Raw genomic sequence first — 15,686 nt, 5'->3', positions numbered from 1 at the left:
TCTAGCACTGGTTTCAACTTTGACACATAATTGCATCTCATAGTACTGCTGCCCTGAAAGCAGTTTCCACCATAATAGGCTTTCCAGATTTACCCTCTGATTAGAAGACTTGTGTAAAAACCAAACTCATGCAAAAAAAAAAAAAAAAAAAAAAAAAAAAAAAAAAAGCTTTAAATTATTCCACAGCCATGTTCTTTCCTATGGACCTAGCCCAGCACTAAGTAATACAGTGAAATTTTTTAAGACACTGTTAAAAAAATGTTTTAAGGAACACACGGCAAAGGTGTTTAACAGGAGAAATGTGTTTAGAAAAGAAGCACATCCTTTGAAATTAGACATACTGGGGTTGATACCCCAGCTCTTCCTCTTACCAGCTAGTAATATTTGAGGAAATAATAGCTATACTGTGTTCAGTTCTCTCACCAGTAAAACAAGTGTTAAGAATGTCTGCCTTCCAGAGTCTCTATGAGGAAGAAAGATCATGTATATAAAAAGTTTAGTGACACATGTATTTAGTATTCTATTCAATTTCAATTTCATCTGCCTCCTGAAATGGGGAACTAAGGCAATTACAAAAAACAATTAATAACTCATATCCTCTCTCTTCCTACCGCAATACAAATGTACTATTTAGGGAGAGGTTGAAACTTTATCCCTGAATGATCTACTTCACATTGATGGAAAAGCTTTTCTGATATTCACTCAGGCCTGTCCATTGTACATGGTTAGAGTGTCTCTTCCATATTTCCTTTCAGTTGGGCTGGTTTTATTTTTCCCCACATTATTCTAAAAGCTAGATTTCTAGACTCTCTTTACAGGGAAGGAGAAGGCTGTCCTCTACTCCATCATATAAATTAAGCAATCGTGTTACTGCTTGACCTCAGTAGGCCTATGCTGCTTTCCAGGTTCATTTTTACAATTTTTTTTTGTCTTTTGAAATTTCATTGTGGGTTTTTTCAGGGACATTTTCAATGTTTCTCAATAGGTTAAGTGCTAAATTTAATGACATCAAATAGTAATGTAGTTTATTTGAGAATGTTTTAAGGAATGGCGATTATAGAATAGAAATGTAAGACTCTATTCAATATAGGTAACCAATTACACATTTGTAAAAGTAAGCTGACTTCTGATTTATATTGTCAGGTTTGTTTTGTTTTGTTGTTTGCTTTATAATCCATGTCAGTCAAGAAATTCACTTAAGGTCTGATGCACCACTTATTCCAAGTAAAGGTGAATAATGTATAGGCAAATAAATATTATACTTCACATCAAAAAAACAATTTATAGAAATAAATTTCCCCAAATAAACACTTTCCATGTTTAATATATTATTTTACTTTCTGAATTATAAATCTAGGTTCTATAGAATATCACGTAGTATCTGTATCAATATATATCTCAGGCAATATATTCATGTCAGTACTACACCTAAAAACTAAATCATCATTGAAAATTCTGGCAAATTACAAAAAAATTTTCTGCAACAAACGAAACCATTTATTTCACTTAACAAATAATCAAGCCATAGAGTTATTAAGTAGATAAGTATTGCCGAACTTTCAATTCCAAACAGTAGGCTGAATCTCAACTAGCATATTTCATTTTGCCTAAAGTCCTTCTCCTTATAATGGACAGTTAAAGTCCTACCTGAAAAACCCACTCAAGTGTGAATATAAGTCAGAGATGGGTGTCAGTAACTGGGCCAAGAAAAAAAAGGCAAAGAAATGAAAAATCTGAACATTTCAATGCCTTAAGAACAGGATTAGAAACGGATGGGTGCTCTCCATTTCTCACAGAACATCTTTATAACCTCTGTGAAATAAAATAAGGGCCATTTGCTTATTAAGATTGTTTTTAGGGGTGTCTGGGTAGCTCAGTCGGTTGAGCGTCCAGCTTCAGCTCAGGTCATGATCTCATGGTTTGTGAGTTGGAGCCCCGCATTGGGCTCTGTGCTGACAGCTCAGAGCCTGGAGCCTGTTTGGCATTCTGTGTCTCCCTCTCTCTCTGCTCCTCCCCCACTCGTGCTCTGCCTCTCTCTCTGTCTCTCTCTTTCAAAAATAAATAAACATTAAAAAAAAAGATTGCTTTTAAAAATGATAAACTACTTGAAAGCTACTTAAAATTGTTGTTTTCCTCACGATTTCCCCTGCAGCAAATGACACACTAAAATGAATTTAATTTGCCTATTTTCAAGTTAAAACCTAATTTCTACTTGTTTTTCCTCTACTTGTTACAACACACACACACACACACACACACACACACACACACACACACACATACTTCTTTGTCTTCCAGTGTGAAATGATCATATTCTCTTACACAGAATAATTTTAAGAACACTGGTGTGTGTGCATACATGTGTGTGCACCTGTGAGCACATACATGTGTGTATGTATGTGTGGTAGGAGGCTCTGCATTACTAAACAGATTCCCCAAATTGAAAAGCATATAGTACCCCGATACAGAAATGTTTGGAAAAGCAAATGCATTTGCTGAAAACGTGCATCACCTGCTGTCTGATGATTAACATTCAGTGTGGTCCAGAGTGAGTTAGCTGTGAAATCCTCAGTCATATTATTCTCTCTGCCCCCCAGCCACAAACACCCTCACCTACCAAGCCCACCCCACAAGGATTTTCCTGGAAGAGATGACAGGAACACTGGTGACCTGTCACTCCTACAGATGCTATCCATTTTCCCGGAATCAATCAATCCATTTCCATTTGGGCAGTGGCTTGTCCCTTAACAGGGAACTAGTGTTCCTCACCCCAGGTGTGGCACTAATCCTTTCCTAGAGGGTCTGTAAGAATAGACTGATTCAGGCTGTTTAATCTATTTAATATAATCAAATCAGGGCTCAGGCGCCTCCCTTTGTCACATCTGATGCCCCGGTCCCATATTTAAAAAGGAATACACAAGCACAAGCCAGCCCTCTGGGTCCCTTGGTACATCATTAAGTTGTAAAAATGACTTCATCACTCATGACAGAGAAATGAGACAGCCCCAACAGTGGCATATGGCAGCGGGAGAATCATTCTACCAGCTGCCCACCTGACTCTCTCTTCCCTCAAAATCACGTCCCTCCCCTCTAGAGGCTGCCTCTGCACTGCAGTAGGTTGCATGTGGCAGCCGCAGGGGAAGCCAGAGCTAGAAAGGGTGAGAGGAGAGAATAGAAGGAAAGAGAAGCTCAAGCCAGCAAACCACGTGCAAGCCCTTAGGGACCCCTCCCCCTCTCAATCCGTCTATTTGTCTTGTGCAAAGGGTATTTTCTTTTGTCAGAAAAAGGAAGGTCTCTTCCGCGTTGTCCCAGACACATAACCTAGAGAACCCACAATAGGAAGGTGGCGAGATGCTTGATAGGCTGCTAAATGAGTGAAATAGAGTCACCTCTGGCCCTAAAAGACTGGATGATGGTAAACCATTTCCACCGCAGTAGGATGGTGGTTTCTTGCAGCAGCTTTATGTTCATAGTCTGAATTATTTTCTTACACAAAAGGAATTTGCAAATGTTTCTCACTGGAAGGGTTCATGAACCCCTGCTTGCAATAGAGGTAGCAATGGACAGGTAAGTAGAGAAGAAAAAATGGTGATGGATGATAGGTAGACAGAGAACGTTTGTGTATGTGCTTGGTAATGATGCTTACGAATTCATTTCCAATGCTTATTCCAGTAAATAAAGTACATGTTCAGTGTTTTATTTCTGTGAAAGAAAAAGAATAACACCTGTAAATTGTTCCTTTCTGGGCTTAAAACATGAAGATGTTGAGTTTAAAATATCTTCACTCCTCTTTTTCTGAAAATCCCTCCCACATGAGAATTTTTCAGAATCAGGCCAGTCAGAATATTTACCTAAAGTATACCAGATTTCATTTTTATAATTGCAACTTCAACATTAGGTAACAGTTTTAAAATCCATGCATTTGAATTTGTAGATTTTTTTCAGTATAAACCACTCTCTCTTTTGGTATGAATTAAGTTGTATCAGTCAAAATCCCAAGGAAAAATCCCTTCTTTTTTGCAGACAAAAGGTCTAAAGTACCCCACCCCTCCCCCCACCCCCAGTCATGCTCAAACCTCTATAATCTTGCAGGAGCCCACACTGCCAAAGGGCTAGGTAGGGAGAAAAAGTTCTAAATACTGCTTTCTCCTATAGACAATCACAAGTCATTTGTTTAAGTCGTTACCAAGTTTGGGTTTTGTCTTTTGCAAAGAAAAGAACAGAATCATTCATATGGATTCGGGAATCCATCCATACACACACACACACACACACACACACACACACACACACACACAAATACAGTATGTTTTTCCTACCACCAAAATCTAAGGATCCCTTGGGCTTGCTAAAGACTTCTAATTCTTGGATTTCTGTCTTGGATTTGGGGCATTATAGATTGTAGGCACTCACTGAGAGAGCAGATGGCTCAGCTTGCTGCTGAAAGTGAACTTTGTGGTGAAGCACAAGGTATCAGGCAGAGATGTTAAATTTCAGTGTAAAGATAGACTGAGATCATGCATTCCTGGACACCTGAGTTTTAGTCCCAAACTCTTGGTGATCTTGTGATCCCTGATTCTCTGTTTCCTTTCCTGGTCTCTAAATGAGAAGATTGGATTAGATGACCCTTATTCCGCTTTACTATGGGCTCTTTCTGTTAGCCGAAGTCCACTGTTCAATCTCTTAATTCAAATAAAGAGCTTTTTTTTTTCCTTAGCAAAAGTTAGGCGAGAAACCCAGGAAATACCTGAAAAGACAGTGTTGCACCAGAATCAGACACTATTTAAATAAAGGATAGGCGTAGGGGGAAATAAATTGCAACTATCAACAGAGAAGTCTACTCTCAAACTTAAATGGATTTCTCTAAGTGTATTTATAATGCCTGACTAGAATTCAAAGACTGAATGCGCTGAATTACTAGCACTGTCTATACCATTGGCCGAAAAGCTCTTTTAAGAGAGTCCTTCAAATGAGATGTAAGGCATTTTCAGTGAACAATAATTTTAGCTGTAAATAATGTGTATGGAAAAATAATTTTAAAGGTGCTTAAGACAGATTTAAACACGAGTAATACTGAATGGCCATAAGACATTATTTATTCTTTCATTTTCTTCTGAAGTCAGGACGTTATTAATAATAAATGGTAACAGCCAACAATTACCGCGGGCCAGGCACTTCTAAGAACATTACACGGATTCTCTTACTTAGCGGTCATGATACTCATATCAGGTAAGTAGTTTGATTAATCCCCTTTTACAGAAATATAAGCTGAAGCTCAGAGTTGTTGAATAATGTTTTATGTCATTCAGTTATTAAATAGTACATTCAGGAGTCTAAACCCACATGGTTTGTGCTTAGAACCTGTGTCTTAACCACTATACCATACTGCCTTTAAAAATTTTTTTAATCCCAAACACTTTTATTCAAAAAGTGTCTGTCATGGGCCAGGCACTTTTGAAATGCTAGGGATATAGCAGGAAGAACTACATGGACACAACAGCCTGCTGTCATGGAGCTTACATTTTAATGGAGAAAACAGATAAGTAAAATACCTGTATGACCGCTGGCAATAAATGCTCTGTAAAGAATCAAATCAGCATTGGAAGATCAAGAGGACAGGAGCAGGAGAGGGTAAATTTTTAAATAGGTTTAAATAGTATTGTCCCTAGACAGAAAGGATAGCCTTTGTGAAGACAATATCGGCCATGAAAAACATAACGTTGACCAAATATTCTTTGGTAAATCTGGCCATCTTTGGTTATGTCTTTGGTCAAAATTCTGTTGTTTCTCCTGTTAAGTACTTGACTAGGTTCCTCACCAGTCCATATATGCAAGATAAAAAATAACCCTTAGCAATTCCACATTTGTAATTATCCGGATTACTGCAAGACCATGTCTTGGACTGTTTAAAGGTAAAATGAATTTGTCCCCGATGCATTTTTATCCGTGTAGTAAGTATGTTCTCATCTAAAAACACCACAGATTTTGTAAGGATTCCTCCTTGGCTTCCTCACCCCAAAGCCCTCCATGGAGGTGACCAAATTTTCCTGTCCACAATGTGCAATAGCCCTTTAAGACAAAGACAAAGGAAAAAATGATGCAAGAGTCCTTTCTCTCCCCTTGACTCCCCTGGCTTTGTCTCTCAATGAGGAGGAAAACAGGAATACTTGAAATTTGACCAGAAAGGGACCAAGTATCTGTATTCTGACCAAGGGTGTTGCTGCTTTTGTTTAAAGCACAAAATGGAGGGGCAAAATCACTGCTGTGGGTTTTTCATTGAGAAATTTGCCAGGGGGCGTAGCCAGGAGCTCTTCTCTCTAGAGGAGCAGTCTCCACATACCTCAGTTCCTCTACTCTAGTCCTGCCCATGACTGTGATGACAAACAGACAGACAGGACTCTATCCCCGTACCCACCCCCCCAAGGGAAATCTTGTTCTACTATTAGATGATCTATAGGGAGAGGCTTATTTGAATGGGCACATGATATCTGTAGGTGGAAAACTGGTCTTGCTGGGTTGTTTTTACTGTTTTTGAAAAGGTAACATCATAGGAAATGTACATCTTTCAAAACAATTATAAAAGTCTTTCAGATTTTATGTTTAAAAAAATTTTTTCCAAAATAAAATTCCATGTAGCATATATAGGACTATGTGGACATTTACCACCATATTAACAATAGGGTCTCGGTGTGATTAAATTATTTATGATTTTTATTACATCTTATTTTTTATATATTTTCATTACCTATTATACAGTAGTTTTCTCATCAGAAAAGAAAATGTTATATATCTTTTAGACCTGTTCTCACAGAAAATTTCCACTGTATTTGTAATGTTTTGTTATATTTTTTAAATGAAGCAAATATGTCAAAATCCTAAGATCTGATAAGGAAGTTACTCTATATTTTCCATACGTTTGTAGTATTTTACAATAAATTTTAACTTCGTTTTCTCAGTCTTGGAGGACATAAGACATTGAAAATATTAAGTTTCCCTTCCTTGAATATCCATTTCAGATCCAAATAGGACTTCTAAAGTTCACTATTGTTTCCTTTAAGGAAAATCTACCAAGTCAATTAGAACCTGCGTTAGCATTAGTCTTTAATAAACATAACACAAATGATAGCAATGAGCTTGTTTTTTTGTTTTTTTGTTTTTTGTTTTGTTTTGTTTTGTTTTGTTTTGTTAACCAGAAAAACATGTTTACTGACCTCCCAGTGTTACAAAGAGGGAAAGCTGGGGCATCCCTGGTGTTTTTTCCTGGCAGGAAAATGTTAGCATTTTAACAATTGGCAAGCTGAAGGTTTTGACTCTAAAAAAAACTTAAAGGCACAGTCATAATATAGTTTCACTTCACATTACATTGAGTTTGCTGTATCATTTGTGTGTATGTGTGTGTGTGTGTGAATTTTCGGTTGTTTTTCCCCTGAAGTGAAAATACTTATATATGTATGTTTGGATTATCTTTCTGGGAAGTTTATATTGTTTTAAAAAAAATTTTAGGGGAAAAAAGATTTAAGACATTATACATTAGGGATACGAAAGCCAAAAATGTAACATGATCATTACTACATTACCAGTACTATTTAATGACATATTTTCTTCAATTCGATTTATCTCATCTATAGAATTGGGTTTTGTAAATAGTTAATGATTTTAATTTTACACTGATCCCTTTTTTAAAAGACTGGTTTGTCTCCTGTTGGGTCTGAGTACTAACCATCGTGGTGTCAAGGTAAAGATGATATTCAAAAGGTACTATTCCTAATCTTTTGCCCTCTTCTTTTGACAGTGTGAAAAAATGTTCAAAAATTCTGGTCCAAGGATTGTTAAACCTAAAATAAATTTCCAAGAATTCTTCCCTAGGCTCTGGAGCAGACTGAAAAGTCTTGGGCAGGAAGTCACAGCTGGTGAATGGAACTGGAGGTGACAAAAGCCACTAGAAGAGGCGTGGGAGATTTTACTGAGAAATGAGGAGGGACCAGTTTACAAAAGCAAAGAAGAGATCAAGACTGGAGACGTGCCCCGTTCAAGATTTCTTCCTCAGAAAATCTGAGTTTGGAGGGGAGGGAGAAAGGTGAAGTCATAGATACAAGGTCTGAAGAAAGACCGGAAGTCTTTACTTGGAGTCTCGACGAAGCAATACCTGAAAACGTGAGTGCTTGCGTTGTCAGTTTTCCAATTCAGACTTAGGGAGCACTTGGTTTTATTCATCTTAATTAATATACACAAGGAAACAAATAAACCTGCCTTTCACCCTCCAGTGGCCAGGCTGTGCTCCTTGGTATCCCAAACCTTATCAGTCCTTATGCCCCATATTTTGGGGTGTCTCTGCAGCTGACCCCGACGGCATTCCCAGAGCTGGTGCTAGGAGCTCGACTGCAGCCACCGCTGCATTGCTGGAGGCCGCGGGACTCAGCTGAGCGCCCTCCCCACCCCCGCCCCTGTTCGCTGGAGCTCATTAACAGGTGGAATCGCACCCCCGGCGCCTGAAATCCCGCCTGCCTCCATAGAAACAAATCCTTCAGACCCAGAGCACCATCTGGGCGGGCTCGGTGGCACGGCGTTCGATTCGCCCTGCCGGGAGGTCAGCACCACAGGGAGCCGGGGCACCCGAGGGACGCCCTGACGAGAGCGCAGCACGTGACGCCCCCCAACACACTCGCCTTTGTGCACCCAGCCGCTCAGTCCCGGCCCGGCCACACCCCGCCTGGCCTCAGCTCTTACAGGCCTTAAGGCACGTAAACCATTTGGCGAAAAGCTGGCTCAGCCAAGGCAGAGATAAAGCGGCAACTAGGGCCCTGCCTGGCGATCCCCAATCCTCTTGGGTGCCTAATTCTGGAACGAGGCACGAACAGTTCCAGCCCGGAGAGATGGGGTGCCAGCGGACCAGAAGACCTCGCCCAAGAGTTCCAGTCCCCGCGGGGCTGTGGTCCCTGCCCCCAGCCTCTGATGCCCCTTGTGAGGGTACAAGCCCCATTATCCCCCGCCCTGGGGACGCGTTACCTGTTGGCTGCCAGCCGAGACGCGATGTAGCCGCCCGGAATCTGGGTGATGATGTAGCCCCAAAAGAAGGAACCGTGGATCATCCCCACGGTTTCTGGGTCCCAGTTGAATTTGGCCTTCTATGGGGGGTACAGGGGAAACGGGGTGGAGGGAAAGAGGAGAGTCAGTGTTTGGGCTGCAGACTCACGCTCAGGAGCCCTCAATCCCCCGGGTGCTCCCTGCATTCTGGGGTTGGAGATGGCTGAATTTTCGTTTTCTAACAAAATTGAATCTATACCTTCTTATGGAGAAGAAATGCTTCTTTTAACTGAAAAACTGTTCGTTTGAAATGTATTGCAGTTAATGGCGAAGCTGGACGCCCTGGCTTTGCTCCCCAACTACTGTCAGCCAGATCTGATCACCTCGATGAATGAGGAGTCCTCCGGGCTCCAGTTTTGAAAATTAGAACTCCTCAGGAAGAGATTCCATTTGCTGGCTGGGGACAGAGACCCCTGACCGGGGTCCGTTTAACCGATGCCAGCCAGTACTAAAGCAGTAGTGGGGTCTCTTCCAGAATGAAATCCAACCAGGGAAATTCTGAGGAAGGAAGGTGGGGGATTTGGGATGGAAGGTGAGGAGGTCGGAGGAGCTAGAGGAAAGGATCCTCCAGGCAAAATGGGGATGGGCGTAGGCGGGCAAGATTTGGAGTAGCCTGGGGAATGGGTGGGGGTGGTCAGTGGAGAGGAGGATTTCCTCAGGGGTGGTCAGAAAAGCTGGAGAGGGGTGTGTGTGAAGGTCAAGGCCTAACTCCGCCCTCGCCAGCCTGGGTGAACCTTTAAGTATCTGCTTCGGAAAGGCAGAGGAGGGCTTATACCTCCTGAGGAATAGAGGATCCTTTTCGTCTCTTTGAGTAGTATTTTGAAACTAAATCTGCTTTGCGGGGTCTCTGGGAATACCCGGGGACCAGCGGCACTCACAGCTTCGCATCCACAGTGAGTTCCCGAATTTCTCTCCCCACTACCCCGGCTCTGCCTTGTTAATGGTCGCTCAGATCCCTGAACTGGACGTCTAGACCCACAGGTTTCAGTGACTTTGACATTGACCTTCCTCTCCCTACCCATCACCCCAACACACCCTTCAGGAGATTACCGGACTGGATGACCGGTGACTTCAAGGCACTGCTGAGCTTGGCTTTTCTCTCCACCAGTTAAGTGGACAACTCCTAAAGGCCCTTCGGTGGAAACTGCCCATATGCTCACAGTTGATCTGATTTCGGTTTTGTTTCATTTTTATTATTAAGACTGTTTGGCAGGAATTGGAGGAAATCAGGGAGACATTATCACTGATATGCTGCCTTACTCCTTCTTCCGAGTGAAAGAAAAATATTTCGATTTAAATTTAGCGTACATTAGTAAGCACCAACTTCTGGTATGGAGTCACTCTTGACAAGAAGCTAGTGAGCTACATGCTATTTTCCACTTTGCAGGTGAGAAAAGGAAGGCCCAGAGAGCGGAAGCGAAAAGGGAGGCCTTAAGGGCTATCGCGGTCTATTCCTATTCTAGAAGCGCACCGCTAGCAGGGGGCTGGCGAGCATTCAGGCCTTCCTCTTTCATGGGGGGGGGGGGGGGGGGGGATGGAGCTCAAATAGGTGAGGCGGCTTTGCGAACCCACACGGCCAGCGGCTGCCCACCTCCTTGATGACCTTGCCCCCTCGGTGGATAGTGCTGTTGTTGACCATGTCCACGATGGCCACGCCCAGGTTGCAGCGGATGCCGAAGGAGATGCAGAAGCCCAGGCCGCTCATGATGGCGATGATGTAGCGGCGCGGCAGGCCGAAGCAGGTGCAATCGCACAGTGGAGCCTTTTTCTCGGGCACCTCCAGGGGCTTCCCATCCTCCGTCAGCTCGATGGTCTCCCCAGTGTCTTGCTTCTTCTCCAGCACCCTGCGTGGCAGAGCGGGGGAAAGGCAAGGACGCGGCGGGTTAGGCACCCCCGACGCCGACCCATCCCAGTTCCCAGGACCCGTCAGGGCTGGGGGCGGGGAGGGGCGCTGCCTCGTTCGACTCCTTCAGGAGTTAGGGTGCTAGGGCGCCACCAGGCTTCCGGACCTCCCCGGCTCTCCAGCCTCCAGCTAGCCCCCCTCCCTGCCGCAGCATCTCTTCAACTTTAATGCCGTCTGGCCCGTGGCACCCAGCCCGCATTCCCTCGGGATCCACCCCGCAGCGGGTTGGATTAACAGACACGGGCAATTGGGGCCTAACTTTCTCCGAGGGTCTGTGGTTTGGGAGGGAGTGGATTACTGGAGCGGCGCCTCGTCAGCAACCGTGTAGACTTCTCCCACCTGCAGTGCTTTACCCCCGGCGATGGTTGGTTTTATCCAGCCACTAGCTTCCCGAGGGCCGGTGCTCTGCAGGCCAGCCCAGCTCAGACCTGCACCCGCGCTACCCCTTCCTTCACAGCTAAGTTGAACCTTCTGGGTTAAAGACACGCGATCCTGCCTCCTAGCTGAGCGCGGGGACCCCCAGGGACTAAGGCCGCTCCTGACCGGCGCCCACGCCGAGAAGGTCTTGTGAGCGCTCTCTGAGAGTGTCACGCACGCATTCTATTGCCCATTCCTCCAGTCCCAGGGTGCCTGTTCACCGTTTACTCTCCCGTTACACATCTTACTTTCTTCTCCTTGTTACTCGAGTTTGAAACAAAGGCCTCCGCAGCATATGGCCGACACCTAAGCTTCCTACTGCCAGAACATGAATAATTAATTATTCACAATCTTGCGTCATTACTATCTCGGTTACAAACACCGAAAAATGGCTTGGGCACATTTCCAAAGACGTAAAATGCGACTTCCAGATACACAGACGTGCCCCAAATCAACTCTGGTAAGATGTCCCACACCACAGTAGATCTCAAATTTTTGCTTTGTTTTGTGTTTTTTAATCTGCACAGTATTTCACAAGATTTCACCCTTAAAATTCAGTTCCTTTAAGGTTTTCGTCCTTGAGGGGAGGAGGAAGGGAGAAGGGGAATGGGGAGTGATGGAATGGTTTTGCTAAAAGCTGAGGCTGTTATGCTAGTCCACGATATATCTGTGAAATGTCTATTAAAAAGAGAGAGAGAGAATGAATGTGAACAGTACAATTACTGTGGACTCTTGGGATGGATACTTCGATATTTAAACAAAGAACCTCTCCGTTTACAGTTTGCAGATGTTTTTCAATCCACTGTATAGTTCATTTTTCTGTGTGCCCTTTTAAGTGATATATTCACGCACAATTATTTTCATACATGGGAGTAAAGCAAATGAAATTTTAAGATCAATTCCAAGAATGCACAGGTTGGGAGCTGACTGCCAAACAATTTGAGGCTACCAGAAAAAAAAAAAAAAGTCAGACTTCCAAATTTTACAAAATACCACCTGGGGAATAAGTCATAAAGGTTTTTTGCAGCTATGTTAATTCGTATTTTTAAAGTTCAATCCCAAAGTCAGAACACATGGCAATTTATTCTGGGAGAAAAAATTCAACTAATGTGATTTCTTTCTTTCTTTCTTTTCTTTTCAATTTTTTTTTTTTTTTACATTGGCTTCCTAGGCTGTTATATGCAAAGTTGGACTATGCACCTGAACTCCCCACCTGATGGCAATTGAGCTGGGAAAGAAGAGCTTTTTTCCAGGGCAGCTGCGGGACTGCAGGGCCCTTGCGGTATCTATTGCCGCATAGGTGCATGATGGGGTGCCTACATGAAGCCCACCAGATCCAAAGAGATTTGGAAAATCAGGAAGTGCATTGGTCATTTTGTGTACATCTTCTCTACACTTCTAAGGGCTTCATTTTCCCAAATGTGAAAATTAGCGCTCTCTTGGAATCGTTTATCCTGCTGTTTCTGCCCTCTCTTATTGATTTTGCTCATATTATTAAGGAAAGTGTACTCATATAATATTCTTAAAATAATTTAAAGTTGTAAAATTTTCAGCATAATTAGTACATTGACTACAGGGACGATAAAAAATTAAATCATTGCCAGTACTTTCAAAGTCATTATGCTTTTTCTTATAAACACTGACATTTGCCATGCAAGACATAGACTTCTCAGAAAAGTCAAATAATTAAAGCACATATATATTGTTTTGGATTTGGATAGAGGAAATGCTTCAGCTATTAATTATTGATATATTTTGATTCTTCCTCCTTCAGCACAGAAGGAAGATTCCACTGGGAGGTTATCTACTTGAGTTGTTTTAAAGCTGAGGTCTAAATTTCTTTCTGCCATTACTCTTTGGAATTTCTTGGTTGATTTCTTTGAGGGTTGTATTTTCTAAATTCATGTGTCTGCATTAAAGGAATTTGTTGTCACTATGAGCACCGAAAGAAAGATTCTTTGAACAGGTGCTGGTCATTTCTCAATTGTAAAGAGGGTAAATCCCGGGTAGGAAAGGATGAGAATCTGCAGGTACCAAAACAAAAACCACACACACACACACACACAGCACACAGGTTCATTTAGTGCAACATTCCTGAATTAATAAGCAGGTTTCCAGAGCAGCCCTGCTTGAGCAATAGCAGCAACCAACAAAAAAAGACTTTCCGATCATATTACAACCTCTCAAAGCAAGCAGGGTTTACGGAAATAGCCCTGCAGATTTTTTCATGCTGAGCCCCAGGCAAATATGGGTTTGCCCAGGCAAATATGGGTTTCTCTTACCTGTAGATCTGGCCAAGGGATTTTCCAGCAAAATTCTTTAGCCCCTCTTTTCCTGGGGTCAAAATCCTTTGTTTTACCGACTCCATTCTTGCAAAGACTGGTGTTGGCTCTTGCCAGATTTGTATAGTGATCGCTATGAAAGGCGAGAGTTGCGCATATTGTCTTAATCGCTTAAGGTAGTTGTGGGCTTTTTCTTCTCAGCAGAACGGTATTGGTGTGCCTCCAGCAAGAGTGTGAGTGAGAGAGGGGAGGGAGTGAGAAAGAGAATACAACAGAATAGCTGCATGCAACCCACGGGTTTCCTAATAGGAGAGTTGGTAGACACAATCAGAAAGTCTCATTGGAAGGGGAGGATCCGGTGGCAAAGGGCGCACGCAGTGCCATGGTATTTGGGCGGGTGCAGATGAGTCCTTGTCCTGGAAGTCAGTCCACTGAAAAACAATGCAAATTCCCGATTTTGAAAACCTTATTGCTGCCAAATCTTCTGGCTTTTAAACGAAAGGCGGAAATACCACAGAACCTTTGTGTAAAAGCAAAGTCAGAAGAATAGTATTTTTTTTAATGGTGTCTTTGCTGTAGGGAGCAGAGCACTTCCAAACTCATGGGAGCATCTGAGGTCTCAGGTGAGCAATGCTGATGTTAGTTTTTCCTCCTTGCCTATGATCTCCTCCTATCACGCCGGCGCAACTCTGCTCTGCGGTAGTGTCGAATTAAGATGGAGAAAGCTTGCTGCTCTTTGAGGACGTGAGTAAATAACAGATACACAGTTCTGATTTGGGCAGCGTCAGGGAAGATTTTTTCAGCGCGGCTGACAGCGCTCCTCAGGGCGCGTCTCGGCAGAATTGTTCAGCACCACGGACAGAGTAAGTTTCCGGAAAAGGGAAAGCTGCTTTTGGCTGGCCAGGTTGCCAACTTTCTTGGGAAGCTGGGTGGTCGCCCTGACCAAAGACCATTCTGGGGATCTTCAGGAATGGATGCTATGGGAACCAAGTGGAAATATGTCATCATCTCCAGAGTTTGCAGGGAGAATGGTGCATTTGACTCTTCAAGGGAGGAAGACTTAATTAAAAATTGACAAGTTACTTCTAGTTTCCTACGTTTTGCCCAGCACACTACCGCCAGCTCTGACAATGTTGCAGGGAAGGAAGAGTACATGTTTCATTTATGTTTGTGGAATTCTGGGGCATTTGGGCTCTCTTGGATATAAAACATATGCACACAGAATGCATAATTACATTGTTCATGTGTTGTGTTTTGTTTTAATTCCTGATAAGAAGGGAAGAAGGAAGGAAAGAAGGAAGGAAAGAAGGAAGGAAAAGAGAAAGAAAAACAGAAAGAAAAGAAAGGAAAGAAAAAGAGAGGAGGAAAGCAGAAAGGGAAGGAGGAGGGGAGAGAAAGAAAGAAAAGACAAGCTGCAACCTCATTGCCCTTGGTTAAATAAAATATAGGCAGTTTAATATAAATTCCTTGGAATTTTTTTGATTCTTTGCTTAACTAATTTGCAGCACACGATGGAAATATCAATATACTGACAAAATTTGTGGCTGTATCTTGTGTTTGTCAACAAATTATCATTAATATTTTCATGATTTATTTGAAATTGCTTACATTTCTTTAAAATGTGATTTTTTTCCTTGTACCATCTTCCCCTAAAACAGAATTATAGAGAGACATTCATGTAAGACATTTGTTTTCACATACATAGGTACAGCATCAATGAATCTATTTCATTAAGCAAAGCCAAAAAGCTATGCTAGCTTAATGTTAATTATTAATGCATTTAACATGAATCACAAACCTCTTAGATGCAATTCAGCCAAGTGATTACAAAACTGATTGCCCTTGAGTCACATTGCCAAGGTCAAAATCCTTGGATTTTATTTAGGCCAACAGGGGGAGTAGATTTTTCTTAGGGATTTTGGGACCAAATCTCAAAAAAGTATGGATCTAAATAGAGAATCATGTAAGAATGTTCCCTGAATAGGACAAATTATACTATG

General features: G+C 42.4%; 1 protein-coding gene across 2 annotated transcripts in view; it reads right to left on the bottom strand.

Moving 5' to 3' along the window:
• SLC17A6 (solute carrier family 17 member 6) overlaps window positions 1-14,690 on the bottom strand; it is a 41,100-nt gene extending 26,410 nt beyond the window's left edge. Inside the window, exons 1-3 of one of the 2 annotated variants that reach the window (XM_058688472.1) lie at window positions 13,687-14,690; window positions 10,676-10,928; window positions 9,007-9,125 (exon numbers count right to left, since the gene is read on the bottom strand). In XM_058688472.1, the coding sequence (XP_058544455.1) occupies window positions 9,007-9,125; window positions 10,676-10,928; window positions 13,687-13,772 (458 nt within the window). In that variant the 5' untranslated portion in view covers window positions 13,773-14,690. Of the gene's footprint in view, window positions 1-9,006; window positions 9,126-10,675; window positions 10,929-11,326; window positions 11,412-13,686 lie in introns of those variants that run through there. The other variant, XM_058688473.1, reaches the window with a different exon arrangement.
• Between the last annotated feature and the right edge of the window lie 996 nt (window positions 14,691-15,686).

The sequence above is a fragment of the Neofelis nebulosa genome, chromosome 10 (genome assembly GCF_028018385.1).
Source record: "Neofelis nebulosa isolate mNeoNeb1 chromosome 10, mNeoNeb1.pri, whole genome shotgun sequence".
NCBI classification, from domain to species: Eukaryota; Metazoa; Chordata; class Mammalia; order Carnivora; family Felidae; genus Neofelis; species Neofelis nebulosa.
The sequence above is the reverse complement of the archived record's forward strand: the minus strand, read 5'-3'. Positions and strand labels throughout refer to the sequence as shown.